We start from the raw sequence: 16,070 nt of genomic DNA, 5'->3' as shown, positions 1-16,070 counted from the left end.
AATAGGAAACTTGGATAAGAGAAAAGGCACTGAATCTTTTTATATGATGAAATTTTGAAAGTTTCTGGGGCGTTTTAAAACATACATGTAAAAACGTATCAGTCTTTCGGTTTGCGAGCGGGTCTTGGCGTAAGTCGATTTTGGCTGTTACACTGCGTTTGTCTCTATTGCTTGTTTAAATGCAAGTGGTTGTGTACGGCTAATTCTCTTGGATAAAACGCTCGAACCAGACTCCTTCAGATACTGGCTCCAGACAAATTGCAGTGCATTGTGTGTTTTTCGAACATAAAAATGCTTAGGCTGACTGATGTCTATTGCACCTTAGTAAGAACGTCTCTCTACAGTATTACTGAACCGTTTCCGTGTGACATGAAACCGAGACACAAATGCAGAATTACAAAGAAAAAACTTTATTGGTTAAATTGCTTTTCACAGATTGGATTAACGTCCTTTTTTTCGATTCGATTGCATGTTTTTCCATCAACATGAACACTGTACAACAGTGGATTCCCAAGGAATGACAAACATCAGTGTTGTTTCAATTGAAAACCAACTTGAAACCTTTTGTGTTATTTACCAGATGTAAAACCTCAGACATCCAAAACCCAAAGATTCTGTGAGCGCGCTGTAAAAGTGTAGTGAATTTACGCCTTGTAGTGTGTTGTAAAATAAATTAGTTTCGTGCATAACAGAGAACTTTCCTTGTCATTTTTGCTTCAAATAACACCCTAGACAAACTCTCAGTGCAAACACCATCGTAGCTGAAATATCCATGAGCCTCTGCGAATGAGTACCAACATGTTATGATGCAACGTTTGAGAATCAAAAGAATGAATGTCCGAAATGAAATTTCGCCTACTAGCGTTTGGTAGTTGTGGAGCTACGCTGGCATTTATCTTTTAATATAACTGACTAAATATTAGTCCAGCTCTTACAAGCAGTCTTCTAAAAACTCACATTTGTGACATAGTTAGCTTGATTTACAGTACTAAATCTCTATCTCTCAAGCAGCAGTGATTACATCGAGTTAACAAGTCATTCACTCCAAAGGCAAGACACGAGAAAACATGAAGTCTACTCTAATTCATTTCAAACCGAATCGGAAAAGAAAAATGACATACGTTTAAAAAAAGGAACAAAAACAAAGCCTTTCTCTCAATTTCAGCAAAAAATCTAAATACAAAAACAAAAAAAGAAAGTCTACACATAAACTCTTCTGTTTCAGACCACCACCACCACCACCAAAAATAACGATGAAATGTCATCGAATAACAAAACCAACACCACATAAATTCAAAGTTTATCAGGAAAATGACAGTCCACTGTGATTAATAAAACCCTTCTCTTATTTGCTGATGAACGTACTGCTGAAATTTGGATTATTGTCAATAAATATGCGATTGGATGGTATTAGTTATGTAGACATGACCTTGATTAGTAGTCAATCTTCTTTATAGTGGTGGACATCCTGTTAATCTAATGAATAAATAAATATTAATTCGTTGTGAACACCTTTTAAACACCCTGTTGGACGACACAGATTCGAGGTCATGAGAATGAATGACATTTCGTCATTTAGCAGATGCTTTTATCCAAAACGACTTAAAAATGAGTGACATAACAAGTGAGATCAACGGTGGGGGTTAGAAAACGACACATGGGAGTGCAACGTGTTAAAACCGAATCATTTTACGAAACCCATAAAAGCAAAAGGAAACGAATCGCCAAGGCATATTCTGGTGTTGAGAGACGCGCCGCATACGGCCCACGCGTTCTCTCTTGGGCACCTGGCTTTTTCGGTTGTTAGGGCGTGTTAGCTGTGCTAGTTTCGACATCATTATTAACGAATAGTACCTCCAGCAGTGTGAGTAATTTTATGTCTCTGTATCGACTAGAGTCTAGAATGAGGAACTTGTGCGGATTTAGCCCCGCCCCCTCGGTACAGGAAGTGAGCGCCTGCGTCAGTCCTCTAGCGCAGTGACGTGGCACGAGGTCGCGCGGCTAGACATCCAGGTCGTCGGGCCTCGGTCGACCGCTCATGCGGCTGCTCGCCCGGCTGCACGGCCGGGCATCTATCAACGCCAGCGGCTGCAGCTCGTGGCCCGGCGTTAGTTGCTTGTGCTCGTGCGTATCGTCGGGGTAGTCGAAGGCTCTAGCGTGTGAATTGGAGATGGTGCTCCCGTTCTGGCCCAGACGGTTCTGTTCTGTGCTGTAGTTGGCCCAGTTTTGCTCATTGGCCTGCTTGTTATAATTGCGACACGAGTTGGTCCTTTCACCAGTGGCTAGCTTGTAGCCCGGAGGCGACATGGGCGACAGCGGCGCGGTCGGCGAGGAGCAGCCGTTGTAGTAGGCATACTTGGTCGTGGACAGGTCCTTAGGCGTCGGGCTCATCGTGCCGGTGACGAGCTGGTTTTGTCGGCCTTTCACACGGTCCTTGATCCGTTTGAACAAAACGTAGAAGAGCTCGATGACGTTGAGCAACAGCGACACCAGAGAGACCACCAGCATGAAGACGATGAAGACGGTCTTCTCCGTGGGCCTGGAGAGGAAGCAGTCGACTTGATGGGGGCAAGGCAAGCGCTTGCAGGTGTACACGGCCGCCAGGCTGAAGCCGTAAATATACCACTGAATCATGAGGAAGGCCACCTCGAAGATGGACTTGAACAGGATGCTGATGATGTACGTGCGCAGGAGAGCGCCCTTCATCTTCACCTTACCGTGCTCCTCCAGGCCGTACTTGAGCTTCTTGAGCTCGATCTTCTTCAGGTGGAGGTCCACGTCGCCGCCTTCGTTCTGGACCGCTATCAGTTCCTCCTGCTTGCGGTTGAGCTTCGCCTCCTTGCGCATCAGGTAGAAGACGTGCGCCAGGTACAGAAGCGTGGGCGTGGACACGAAGATGATCTGCAGCACCCAGAAGCGCACGTGCGAGATGGGGAACGACTTGTCGTAGCAGACGTTCTCGCAACCGGGCTGCTGGGTGTTGCACTTGAAAGCCGACTGCTCGTCGCCCCAGGCCGACTCCACGGCCGTTCCCAGAACGAGGATCCGGAAGATGAAGAGAACCGAGAGCCAGACCTTCCCTCCGGCGGTGGAGTAGGCCTGCACCTTGTCGAGGAGCCTTCCCAATGCACTCCAGTCACCCATCTTGAGGGACGTCTAGCTGAAAACAGAAAGCTCAGATGTAACAGAGCGTATTTTTCAGCACCTGCTAAGGATGTTATTGTGAAAACAGATCGAAAGATTCACAAAATATAACGTTCAGAAGGTCTTGGATGGCTTGGATATCGAACATGTGGCTCACACATGTAGGGTGGTGAAGATAACTGCCAGCCAGGGCTTTGTTAATTACTGTCTTTTGTTTTTCTGATATTAAATCTCCCCTTTGAATGCAACAGTTTTTTTTAAAGACACACTTAAAGCAGCTTCATGAAACATCAACTAAGCAAGGTGTCTATTTAGCAACGCGTCCATTCCCTCAGTCATGGCAGGGATTTTTAAATATAAAACAAACACATTCTCTTGAATGGTGAATTTAACTTTTCATTAATTCTCCAATACGGAGAAAATGAGAAGCTGTTTTAGACGTTCCCTGTTTCATGTGCACCAGGAGTGAGGGCAGCATATCAACATTTTTGGGGTCCTGTGACTTTAAGCTAAGAACTAAAAGAATGAAGGTCAATAAAAGTCCAGAGAAATGGAAAGAGAAAAAGAGTAGTGTACTTTGTTGTTTGGATTACAAATGAACAAAACGTACTTTTCGGGCAAATATAATTTGATAACTGCTATACAGATATTGATTTGTTTTACTATGATGACTTTAAGGCTCTTGAGTGTTCTGTTCACTGCGTTTAATTTCTATAAAAACAACAAAATGATATTTAACAAATAACAAAATATACTGTCTACCGAAAATATGCCCCGGTAACGCAATGATAGTTTATTATGGGGTATGAACAGCGCCTCCTATCGCGCGCTAGGACTGAGCAGAAAAGGACGTCTCGTTTCTTTTCCTGAATAAAATTTGTACAGCAAAGTCAAAAACACAGTCTAAAAGTATTTTAATCAGATTTTCGAAGCAAAAAAGGCCTCAAATAAGTTCCACTACATTCACATTTCGATTTCTACTATAACGTTTTCCTTCAAATTGTTTTTCCTAGACACAAATCAACATTTTTCAGTCATTTCGTTTTTTTGTTTTGATTATTGGAAGGTTTCTAAAACGACATTTTTCTACCGAACGAAACTTCCATCTCACGTGAAATATCACGAATCGTAATATAACACCTATACTGTAACATGTCACATAAATCAGACATTGCAGGGAAATGTGGCTAAAATTACAATTTTATCTGAGCAAGTCATTTGAACTTTTACAACTCTAGAAAAAGCATTTCTCTTACGTTAAATATCTCTATATACACTTTCCAATGGGCTCAGCTCAACGCGATTATATAAATGCCGCTACTAAAAAAATATATTATCAAAGTTTTGAAAAGTTTGTGGGCTCTTTGTAAAGCTTACCTGGAGTGAAGTGAGAGGAGGGTTGCCCTGCAGGGACTCACTCCGTCGCTTCTGAGGATCGTTCACCAAATCCAAAGCAGAGAGACTATGAAGAAACTGAAGCACACTTGTCAAACTTTCCCTGCTTATAAGAGTCGGAGAGAAGAAAGTGGAAAGCAGACGCACAAAGTTTGGCGAAGTCACGTGACCTTCTGCGTCACAAGAAGTTTTTGGGTCCTCCTCGCTGACTCTCTTTGGCTCCTCACGAGCTTCTTAAGTGCAGATTTTGCTTTAAAAAAACACATTTCTGTAATACTTCATAATAGCTGTTGTTATGTAATTACTAATTAGTAAGTATTACATAGATTACGGTACTTTAATACGAATGTATGAAATTATGAATCAAAGTTTCTTAATGTGCGTTGCTTAATGATGGTCACGTTAAATCACGTTAAACACTGGTAATTGTAAATTAAAGTTAAAATTGCCTGGTGTAAAAATTTTAATTAATACATATTTTGTAAGAAATGATGATGTCATCAAATTCAAATTCGCTTTTAATGTATGTCGAAACTCTCATTATATAATTTTGATGGAGACAATAATTTGACAATTCTGATCCAGCTTCAATAGATCTTTATCTACAAATTTACCCAGGTGTTTATTTTCTTAACGAGGACCAAACATAATTTACATTAACTTGATTTTTAACAAATACATGAATCCAATCTATAGTTCATAGAAAGATTTTATTTAATTTAATTGGTTATTTTCGTTGTAGACTGAAACTGGAAAAATCACTGGCCTTGTAGTGACAAAAGAAGTTAGTGTGCAACTCTAAAAGAGTATAGCGCCATCTCGTGTACAAGTGCAAAAGTTACAGCTTTTTATTTATAGCCCTGTTGTTATCTTAATTGTATTAAAATGGTTCATGTTAAGTATATGAGGTGAATGTATGTTCTCAGAAATATTTCATGACATGAATGATCTAGCACATCAACATTTAACGCTCAGGTTGGGCTCCGTCCAAGCTGATTTTCCTTTGACCCCACCTGTTCTGAAGAGCCATGTTTATCTCATTGTGCTTCATCCCATTAACAGGCTCAAGTTCTACCGGATATGATGAGGGATATCGGGAATCGTGGGCATACGCCTCCCCATATTTGTGGTTTCTCCTGGTTATCCTCTTACAGCACAAATAAAATATCTCTAGCACATTTAAAGCTAGAGATATACAAGCCACCACAAGCATGAAAATAATGAAAATGGTTTTCTCTGTGGGCCTAGACATGAAACACTCTGTCACAACCGTACACGGTGAAATGTTACAGTGGAACTTAGGTTCCATGATGAATCCGAACAGATAATATTGTCCAACGATGAAGGCGACCTCTAATATGATTTTAACAAACAGTTGAGTCAGGTAACTGCCTAGCATGTTTCCTTTGATCACAACTTTACCGTTTTCATCGGTATACTTGGGTGACTTTGCCATAGGGTTTCTTTTAAGCTCCTCTCTCAGCTTATTCTCCTGGTGAATGACGTGCACCACGTGGCCCAGATACACCAGAGTTGGAGTCGAGATGAAGATGATCTGCATGACCCAGAAGCGAATATGTGAGATGGGGAACTTCCAGTCATAGCACACGTTCTCGCAACCGGGTGTGTTGGTGTTGCATATTAAGTTTGAGCGCTCGTCCCCCCACACGTTTTCTGCTCCGGCTCCCAAAACCAGGATCCTGAAGATGAAGAGGACGCTCATCCATATCTTGCCGATGACGGTGGAGTGGGACTGGACCTTGTCCAGTAAAGCGGAGAGAAACCCCCAGTCTCCCATGACGGCTTTTCTGGAGGGTAAGGGAAATTTTACACACTCATTTTCCTTTAAAGTTGATCACAAATACGGTCTGTGACCCTCATAAACCTATGCTGCTTGACAATAAAATGATCGCAATATGAAATGTGCATGTGATAAAATTGACCTTCACTAACAGTGAGGAAGTCACTTCATGAAAATACAGAAGATCTCAGTTGTTACCCTGTGTTGCTATATAACACAAAACCCATGTTGTCAAGGAATTGGGGCTTGATATAATCTTCGAAAACAGCAGATATGCTGTAATGTTTCAATCAAATATTATTTATAGACAGACTCTTACTGGAAATGAAAATAGTGCTGTCTGTGCTCACTTCCCAAAAAACTTTTAGTGAACATTTTATTTAAAGTCACAGTCATATCATAGCATGTATACACTTATCAACTCACAATTGTTGTACTGTAGAACAAATTAGTAGAAAGAAGGTTCGGTTTGGTGTACTGTATAGGTGGCCGCCCTATGGATAAATGTAAACATAGCCATGATTTAGATCAAAACCGAGAAAAATGTTTCGTGATTTGCTAATCTGAACGATCAAACTGTAAAGGGAACATTATTGTTAGTTCACACTATCTGAAATATTACAGTACATATGTAGAGATGTATGTAGAGGAGTCATTTCTGGGAAGGTAAAGATTACAAGATAGCCTAATTGTATTGTATAGGCCTAAGTAATTCTTTATAGATTAAAAATTAAAATATACTTAAAATTGAAAACTTTCATTTAATGTAAATCCTAATGTATTAAAGTATTTCAATATTACAATAGAGTGTTCAAACAATATCACCATTATTTGCCAAATAACGCCGTATCTACACAACATGACAAAAGACAATAGAACCCATTATAATCTAAAATTTTGTCCACACCGAATGCGGCGCGATGCGACAAACCCATTAAGAACAAGCAGGTTGTCATTGAACATGACAGTTTATTGAACTAACATCGAACTTTTTGAGCATGTTTTTACACTGAAGCCTGCCATATTACAAATATAAACAACATATATTTCATAAAACACAAAAAATGTAACTGGTAACAAACTGCTGTTCTGGCCCCCCCAAAATTACTCATTTTGAAAACCTACCCTGCTATCTTAAATTAGGTCTATACTGTATATACAGTATATATATTCTTTAAATATGCAAAACAAAACACAACACAACACAACAAACCTCATAATATTCTTACCTGAGCAGACGATTCCGAATAATTAGTTTGTAAAACTTAGCATAAATAAATTGTTTCCTTATTCTGCTTGTCTGATTCGATTGTATTAATGATATGGCCTGTATCTTTAAGACATGAAATGTCTGTAAACGTGGTTACTCAGGCAGGACTTGATAGATTCGAGCAGTCATCTTGTATGATTGAAATGTGATTCATTTTATCTGAAGGGACACGCGCTCCACCCTTCTGCATAATTACGCAATACCCGTTTAAATCACATATTTTCACTTCTGGGTTTTGACGTCAATTCAGGAATAGATGCTTGCAGACTTTCACATTTTGTTAAATCATCAACTTCACATTTCTGTGTGTCTGTGTAGGTTGACATTAAGGGGTGAATGGTTGCTGGTTTGGGTCCCATAGTGTCAGTTTTGGCTTTTTCCATTGATATTAATAAGGGTTACAAGATGATTTCAATCATACAAGATGACTGCTCGAATCTATCAAGTCCTGCCTGGGTATTTACAGACATTTCATGTTTTAAAGATACAGGCCATATCATTAATACAATCGAATCAGACAAGCAGAATAAGGAAACAGTTTATTTATGCTAAGTTACACTGCAGGTTGTAAATAGTTATTTTTGTAATTTTGCCCCCCACGAAAAAACAATAGCATGGTATTACATAAATAATTGTAAAGAACGCAATACAATACATTAGCAATATACTATATTTTTATAGAACATAGACAACTTTGACTGAACATGACAAATATTTGTTTGAAACTTGAACAAATCTGAAAGCCCACTTCTCATTTTCATTCCATGTAAAGCATTGTGTAACACTTGTTTTTGCTTAGTCTGATTTTTTTTGTAAAAGGAGGCATTCTTTAGTCATTCTTCTCTCAAGGATATACATTTTTGTTTGATTGTGTGTAAATGCGGGAGGGCAGTGATCCCAACATTGAGCTTTAAACCTGCAGCTGACACTCTTAGTAGTCTCTTATCTGTTTTTAAGACCTCTGTGTACCTGATCCTGCCGTTCTGGTCGATTCTTAAGAAAACAAACAAATGGCATTGTATAATCTAAAAACTCCCATTCCATAGGATCAATACAATACTAAGAATACAATACTACACACATGAGAGCAACCCGAACAAACTGAAACTGGGGTACTTGTTTGTGTTAGCTAATGACTTAAAATGTCCCGCAGCAGTTAAAAAGAATTGAAACACACATTTTAAAGTATATTTAAGATAAACTGCATGTTTCTTCAGATCCCTTGAGGAGTCTCAAGACTCAAACCCTTGACCTACATATATTAACAGAATTACTGCATCATTTATTTTTTCTTTCACATCTCCAGCATTAGTGTCAACATGAGCAAAATGCTTTCAAAGACAACAGTTGAATTCTTTTATTTAGCAGATGCTTTTATCCAAAGTCTGTTGGTTTTTATCCCATCCGTTGGTTTTTCATCTTTGTCAGACACTAATATTAATATAAATCATTTAGAAATGTTATTGCTGGCTCCATTTTAAAACACTATAGTAATATAAACGGGTACAAAGTAAAACCATAGCAGCATATTGTAATGATCAGGGGCCTTTGGTCTACCTCTTGAAAGCTTTTGCTAATGATGGATTGCGTAAGATATTTTCACAAACAAAATAGTGTTTACAAAAACATTATGAAATGCAAACAGCTAGACCTTTCATTGTAACGTTGTGTTTATGTGTTTTTGTGATTTCGCAGTCTCTGGAAATGACGATTTCATCACGTTCCTCATGATCATGTGGGTGGCGACTTTGAACATTTCAGGGTTTCGAATTTTCATGTATTGCAAGATCTTGAGTCAAAGCAAAGGTAGGCAATGTAAAGATTCTCTGTGATGCAGTTCTGAATGTGTGTGTGTGATTGTGTGCGATTGTGTATTAATTGACCCGAGGTCAAGTCTGATTATTTTTTTGTGGGAGGACACTGATAAAAAGCTTCACTTAGTAAAAGATGAACTCACGACCTCAGTTTCATAGGACATATCATCCTAAAGGTAAGTTAACTTTGCGCTATCTGATCTGTTTTCTGACAATATCAATTGATGATAAATTGTTGCTGGGAATTAACAAAAATGTTGCTTGTGTTGAATTACAATGTTGGATTCTTAGCAAACTCATCTACTATTTAAACTTGAATGAAATTCACAGTAAACACTTTCAACAAGGACAAAAACGAATTTAAAGGGTTTTATCTCCACCAAGTCTTTAGAAAACGCAGTGTCCCTCCAAATGAATTGCCCTTTAAATCACATTTGTTGCCATTGCAATAGACAAAAGAATAACAAAACAGAATACTTTTATTTAAAAAAAAATGTAGCACCTTAAAGCAAAACATTTTACAGAAAGACACATTTAGATTTCATTTTAAAAACTAATGTAAAATTATATATCTGTGACAATAATGTGATGAGCTGTACCTATTTCTCCGCTTGAACGTCAGGAAAACTACATTATTTGTCAATAAATAATAATAAAAACTATAATAAAAATCAATATAAAGCTAAAACAAAAATGGTTTATTTAACTATAAATAAAAATGTATTCATTCATTCATTAAAAAGAACCTTGGATCTAGAAAATGACCAAATGTAAAGATGTACTGTACTTCTTTGCAGATACCTGCTAGTTTAATTTTTTTTATATAATTATTATACGTTCTTAGTTCAATATAAGTGTTTAAGTACATATTGTAGATATTTCTTATAAAATAAAGAATAAAGTTTCCTTTATGAAAAGTAAGAAATGATATGCAGTAGCAGTGTTATCTGTTAATACTCTACAATACGTTTAGGCTATACCTGACCTTTTCTTTAATTTAATTAATTATGATAAACATTCTAAACACCGAAATGTAAGTAAATCTCTCATGTTGTGATTTTCAACACACATGTCTTTTCATCTCCAGGTCAGCATGGAAGATTGGGGCTTTCTCTCCAAGCTGCTAGACAAAGTGCAGTCTCACTCCACCAACATCGGGAAGGTGTGGCTGACGGTTCTGCTGATCTTCAGAATAATGGTTCTCTGTGCCGGACTGGATAAAGTCTGGGGAGATGAACAGTCCAGCATGGTCTGCAACATCAACACGCCTGGTTGCTTAAACGCATGCTATGATAAAGCCTTCCCCATTTCCCACATGCGATTCTGGGTTCTCCAAATCATCTTTGTGGCCACGCCAACTCTGGTTTACCTCGGCTACGTTTTGCACGTCATCCACAAGGAAAACAAACTATGGCAGCATTTGCAAAACCAGGTTGATAAAGACGGAATCAAACGTCCAAAATACACAGCCGACAATGGAAAGGTTTACTACAAAGGGAGCCTGCTCGGTTGTTATATGCTGAGTCTTATTGTGACCATTTTGTTTGAAGCAGGTTTCATTGTGGGCCAATATTATTTAATCGGCCTTTATATGCCCAAACAGCTTGACTGTTACAGGGCACCTTGCCCTGACATTGGTCTACATTGCTTTACATCACGACCAACAGAAAAGACCATCTTTATTATCTTCATGCTTATTGTGGCATGTGTATCTTTAGCTTTAAATGTAGGAGAGATATTTTATCTGATAGGTCACAGTGCCAGGTACAGAAAGATCCCACATCCAATGGCTGATATGCATAAAATAACCTCCACTGAGAATTCCTGCTAAAAAGAAATCATAAACGGTAATGTAATTTTGATTAAACACTTAACACATATTGATTTAAAGAATGCAAATATGTATCGGATCAAAAACAAAGACAGACATGAACTACATAGCATTGTTTGTCATTTGGTTTTTGTTTGTTTGTTTAACGCACATAAATGTGAAATTTGTGTATCTAAATCTGTAAATATCTTGTATATACCTTTAGGCATGACTTTAAGTAGTACTTATACAAATAATTATCACATAAACACATTTGGCAATCTACATTTTATGCAAAGTGAATTAAAATTTCCTACTTTCTCGTCATCGAAACCCATAAGCCTTTGTGCTGCTAATACCTACCTATTGAGCTTGAAAGTATCATGTGGGTAAATATAAATGAAAAAGAAACAAAGAAGGCTGTGGTGCAAAGTAAATCGATTTTGCTATTACAGTACGTGTCAAAGGTTAACCGGATTTTTTTCTCACGCATTTTCACCAGCAGGGGGCGTATGTAGTCCACTGATTGTCCGGTCTTCTAACTCTTAATACTGCAGACAGTTAATATAATATTAAGAGCAAACAATAAATGTTGTGCTTAACTAAAAGAAGTCTTTTTTATTTATGTGTTTTTTTATTTGTGCTTTAACTGTTGGTATCAAACACAGTATTTACAAACAAGGTTTTAACAGAGTAGTTGTTCAGTGTGGTTCAATTTACTGTAAATTCTAATATCATCTTAAAAACCTGTCATCATTTATTCACCATTCTGTCATTCAAAACGCATATGACTCTTTCTTCTGTAAAACACAAAAGAAGATATTTTGAAAAATGTATCAGTGTATTTGTCAAGTCAAAACTCAATAGGTTCCAATGTTGTTTGGTTACCAACATTCTTCTTAATATCTTCTTTAGTGTTCTGCAGAAGACAGAAGGTAAATGATGAATGTTTTTTTTTAATGATATCTCTTTAAATAATATAGTCCTACCTTTAAATGCTGACACTCTCATAAAGTTTCATAATGACATCCACAGGTTTTATTTTAACCAAACAGTTATACATAACCAGACATTTTATGTCCAGCTGTGAGCGCTGGAGTCTGTAAAATAATGAAAATCTATGATAAAATATGTGTTATTTGTTTTTAATGTCATTTCATAACATTAACATATTTTTATCTTTCAACATTCTTATATAAATAAGAGTCAACTATCCATTGAAAGGTTTGAAGTTCAATACAATTAAATGAAATGTCCTTTCGCAGCATGCAGAGATCTTCCATCATTCATTCTGAGAAAAGACATTGTCTATAAAATAATGAATAATTTGAACAAATTTACAATATTTTAAAAAATACAGCTGCAAATATGAATAATAATATGAGTCTCATTTGGCTATTAACAGGTTTTTACAGCATTGCAGATTTCTCTGCGCCTTAAATTTTGCTAGAACCCGCATTCCCTGTAATGTACATTTTCGATCCGTTTAATCCATGAGGGTACGTCCTTGTATGCGTGCTGCGACGTCTCTTTGACCTGCGGCATATCAGGTAGAACATCTCCACCACATTCAGAAGCAGAGAGAGACATGACATCACCAACATGAAGATGATAAAGATGGTCTTCTCTGTGGGTCGAGACATGTAACACTCGACTGTATGAGGGCAAGGAAACTGGGAACATTCGATCTTGGGAAACATTATGAATCCATAAATATAGTATTGGCCTGTGATAAACGCAGCCTCCAGCAGAATCTTCACGAACAGGCTGGTCAGGTAGCTACCTAACAATTGCCCCTTGATTATAACCTTGCCACGATCATCTATATATTTATGTGGCTTGATGCCTTTCTTCTCAGCCTCACTTTCCAGCATTTGTGTTATTTTTTTCTCCTTGTGAAGGACATGCAAAACGTGGCCGAAATACAGAAGCGTCGGCGTGGATACAAAGATGATCTGAATGACCCAGAAGCGAATGTGGGAGATGGGAAAAGCATGATCGTAGCACACATTTTTACAACCAGGTTGTTTGGTGTTGCAGATCATTTTTGATTGTTCGTCGCTCCACACCTTCTCCGCACCGGCCCCTAGAACCATGATCCTGAACACAAAGAGAACCGTGAGCCACACCTTCCCAATGACAGTGGAGTGAGACTGCACTTTGTCCAAGAGCTTGGAGAGAAAGCCCCATTCTCCCATGTTTGTGCCTCTTGTACCTTCCCTGCCTGAAAAACCTAGGGGGAAACACAATTTTGTGTGATTAGATTTTGTTGCTTCAAAGAATAGTTTTCTAGTTCATTTAAAAAATACTTTCCTATTATAGTTATATGGAATAATGGAAGCACGTACAGATATTTTTAACACGCTATTAAACAGCATTTTGTTCACCCAAAAACAAAAATTCTGTCACCATTTACTCAACCTGTTGATATTTTAAACCTGTATGGCTTTCTTTTTTCTGCAAAACACACAAAAAAAGATATTTTGAAGAATGTCGGTAACCAAAAACGGTCGGTCCCTGTTGACTTCTATTGTGTGGACACCATACCAATGCAAGTCAATGCAGACCATCGGTTTTTCAAACATTCTTCAAAATATCTTCTTTTGTGTTTTGCAGAAGAAAGAAAGTCATACAGGTTTGAAATGACAAGAGGGTGAGTTAAGGAATGACAGAATTTTCATTTTTGGGTGAACTATCATTTTAACTGCATTCACCTAAAACACTAACAATTTTTAGTTCTGTCTTGTTCTAAAGTTGTATCTAAATTTTTATGTTAAAGTTGAAAAGATCATAGCCACAAGTGACATTTTATGATACCTTAATTGAACCAACTGAAAAATTTTGAACCAATTTTGAGTTTTGCTCTCATTTTGTTTTACTGTGAATACTGAATACATCAATTCAAAAAACTTCAAGAAATGCTACACTTTTGTTGTGTTTTTCTTTTTCCGTTTGGAAACTATGAAAAGCCATTGAATGGAAAGAAACTTATTTTGAACTTTCTACCTCTGTGTGCCATGGAAAAAATGAAATGAGCATACAGGATGAGTGAACAGTGACAACATTTTAATTTATGTGCTAGTTTGATACCGCAGATCCTAAATTTGTCTTTAAATATGTCGTATCCATAATACCTCAACTGACTTATAATATTAAAAATGAGCTCAAAACTGAGACCAAAAATATGAGACCAAAAATTAGATCGGCGAATTGAATGATTGCTGTAAATATTCATATTCTTTTAGAAAAAATAATGTTAGGCAATAAAACAATTACATGTGTGTTTTAATGAGAGAGAAGCAACGCTTTTAATAAGCAAGCAGCTGTTTTAACATTCAACCCTCGAGCTATTAACAATGTGAATGACTTATGTGATCTAACACTCGCAGCAAATGGTTAACATTTCTAAACATTTTTAACACGGTTTAACATTTATGTGCAGAACAGACCGATGTAAGAAGTTACATTTTAATCAGCTGAGTTACCTGTTACATTTATTTACCCCTCCAGATACAATAAACAAAACAAACTTAACATAATAACAATAATACACACTATCTTTTTAACAGCAGACACACAAAAATGTAAAAAAGTATCGATTTTTTTACCTGTAGCGCCTCAATACAGCGACTGTGTTGCCCAACGAATAAAAGTGTCAGGTGTATAGATTGAACTTCAGTTCACTGCAATTTCGCAATCTTTCTTTTTTTTGTTTCGGGTGGGCTGTCACATTCCCTCTGACTTCTGATCAGTAGTGGACACTTAAAGTCGCGTGGATGTTTTCGGTGGAACTGAGCCTCATGTTAATTATTAATTGTGTTAAAGGTCTATCTGGGATTGGTACATAGGCTACGTGTGAAGCAAGTTCTGCCTGTCCTCTCATATTCCCACGTAACATGCATATAAAAAATATTATTGTATTTCAAAGTGCAGGAGGTTGACCCTGTGTTTTGATTGGATAATGACGGTATTCAACTCTACAGGAAAGCCTGAGAATAAGGAATATTGCGGAGTAAACCAGCTGTTTTTAAATGTTTCATGAGAGAAAAGGACAGAATAAATGCTCCCTCCACGTGCACAACAGCAGCAGGTTTATAACATAATGAATCTTTGAGTTTTAGCGCTGGGGGGTTTTCAGCAGACGTGAACAGTAGTTACTTCAATCCAACACAGTGTCTGGAGTCAATAAAAACCATCACATAAGCTTCAGCTACAGCCCCGAGCATTTCATAAGGCCGTCAGGTTTATTATGATTGTGTAGCATAATATAATGGCAGCTATCATGAGTGTACTTTTATGAATATTTAAAACCACTAAACATGACATATTAGCAGCACTCCTTCATTTGGGATAGGTGGGTAAAATCAACATACTCTAGGAATGGTGTCACTTTATTTGCTGTGTAAAGAAGTACCGTAGAACTTATTGGAATTACAGTAAGCTGCCATTGTGTTGTGCTTTGTGCAAAAAACGGGTAACACCTTTACAAAAAAGTCCCATTGATTAACGTTAGTTAATGCATCAGCTAACATAAACTTACAATGAGCAACATACTTTTACAGCACTTATTAATCTGCGTTAAGGTTATTTAATATCAACAACGTTTTGCATTAGTGACTCATGTTAGTTCATTGTGTATTAGCCTAAATAACGTTAAAGGTCCAGTGTGTAATTGTTTTGAAGGATCTATTGACAGAAATGCAATGCAATATAATATACATAACTATGTCTTCAGAGGTGTATAAAGAGCTTACACAATGAAGCGTTATGTTTTTATTACCTTAGAATGAGCTATTTCTATCTACATTCACCGCGGGTCCCCTTGCATGTAATTCG

The 16,070-nt window shown here is 37.5% G+C and overlaps 4 protein-coding genes across 6 annotated transcripts; 1 reads left to right on the top strand and 3 right to left on the bottom strand.

Annotated features, from left to right (window-relative positions):
- Nucleotides 1–394: 394 nt before the first annotated feature.
- gja1b (gap junction protein alpha 1b) lies at nt 395–4,659 on the bottom strand. The gene is made up of 2 exons (XM_057352762.1): nt 4,522–4,659; nt 395–3,160 (listed from the first exon to the last, which is right to left on the bottom strand). Exon 2 carries the CDS (start codon nt 3,142–3,144, stop codon nt 2,002–2,004), a length of 1,143 nt encoding a protein of 380 aa, XP_057208745.1. The 5' UTR covers nt 3,145–3,160; nt 4,522–4,659; the 3' UTR covers nt 395–2,001.
- Nucleotides 4,660–5,103: 444 nt separating this feature from the next.
- On the bottom strand, nt 5,104–7,754 carry gja13.2 (gap junction protein alpha 13.2). Of its 2 annotated transcripts, XM_057353728.1 has the most exons (3): nt 7,570–7,754; nt 6,767–6,834; nt 5,104–6,347 (listed from the first exon to the last, which is right to left on the bottom strand). In XM_057353728.1, exon 3 carries the CDS (start codon nt 6,335–6,337, stop codon nt 5,504–5,506), a length of 834 nt encoding a protein of 277 aa, XP_057209711.1. In that variant the 5' UTR covers nt 6,338–6,347; nt 6,767–6,834; nt 7,570–7,754; the 3' UTR covers nt 5,104–5,503. The 2 variants fall into 2 exon arrangements, with proteins under 2 accessions (XP_057209711.1, XP_057209710.1); XM_057353727.1 differs by lacking the exon at nt 6,767–6,834.
- Nucleotides 6,250–11,917, top strand: gja12.2 (gap junction protein alpha 12.2). 2 transcript variants are annotated; one of them, XM_057353730.1, is made up of 3 exons: nt 6,250–6,354; nt 9,306–9,416; nt 10,512–11,917. In XM_057353730.1, the coding sequence occupies exon 3, from the start codon at nt 10,518–10,520 to the stop codon at nt 11,253–11,255; it is 738 nt and encodes a 245-aa protein (XP_057209713.1). In that variant the 5' UTR covers nt 6,250–6,354; nt 9,306–9,416; nt 10,512–10,517; the 3' UTR covers nt 11,256–11,917. The 2 variants fall into 2 exon arrangements, with proteins under 2 accessions (XP_057209713.1, XP_057209712.1); XM_057353729.1 differs by having other exon boundaries at nt 9,306–9,600; nt 10,512–11,916.
- Nucleotides 11,918–12,670: 753 nt separating this feature from the next.
- gja12.1 (gap junction protein, alpha 12.1) lies at nt 12,671–14,953 on the bottom strand. Its single transcript, XM_057353256.1, has 2 exons — nt 14,843–14,953; nt 12,671–13,467 (listed from the first exon to the last, which is right to left on the bottom strand). Exon 2 carries the CDS (start codon nt 13,430–13,432, stop codon nt 12,671–12,673), a length of 762 nt encoding a protein of 253 aa, XP_057209239.1. The 5' UTR covers nt 13,433–13,467; nt 14,843–14,953.
- Between the last annotated feature and the right edge of the window lie 1,117 nt (nt 14,954–16,070).

The sequence above is a fragment of the Triplophysa rosa genome, linkage group LG15, assembly GCF_024868665.1.
Source record: "Triplophysa rosa linkage group LG15, Trosa_1v2, whole genome shotgun sequence".
NCBI classification, from domain to species: domain Eukaryota; kingdom Metazoa; phylum Chordata; class Actinopteri; order Cypriniformes; family Nemacheilidae; genus Triplophysa; species Triplophysa rosa.
The sequence above is the reverse complement of the archived record's forward strand: the minus strand, read 5'-3'. Positions and strand labels throughout refer to the sequence as shown.

Coding starts and splice junctions, on each gene's coding strand:
- gja1b (XM_057352762.1), bottom strand. CDS start 3,144: ATGGGTGACTGGAGTGCATTGGGAAGGCTCCTCGACAAGGTGCAGGCC.
- gja13.2 (XM_057353728.1), bottom strand. CDS start 6,337: ATGGGAGACTGGGGGTTTCTCTCCGCTTTACTGGACAAGGTCCAGTCC.
- gja12.2 (XM_057353730.1), top strand. CDS start 10,518: ATGGAAGATTGGGGCTTTCTCTCCAAGCTGCTAGACAAAGTGCAGTCT.
- gja12.1 (XM_057353256.1), bottom strand. CDS start 13,432: ATGGGAGAATGGGGCTTTCTCTCCAAGCTCTTGGACAAAGTGCAGTCT.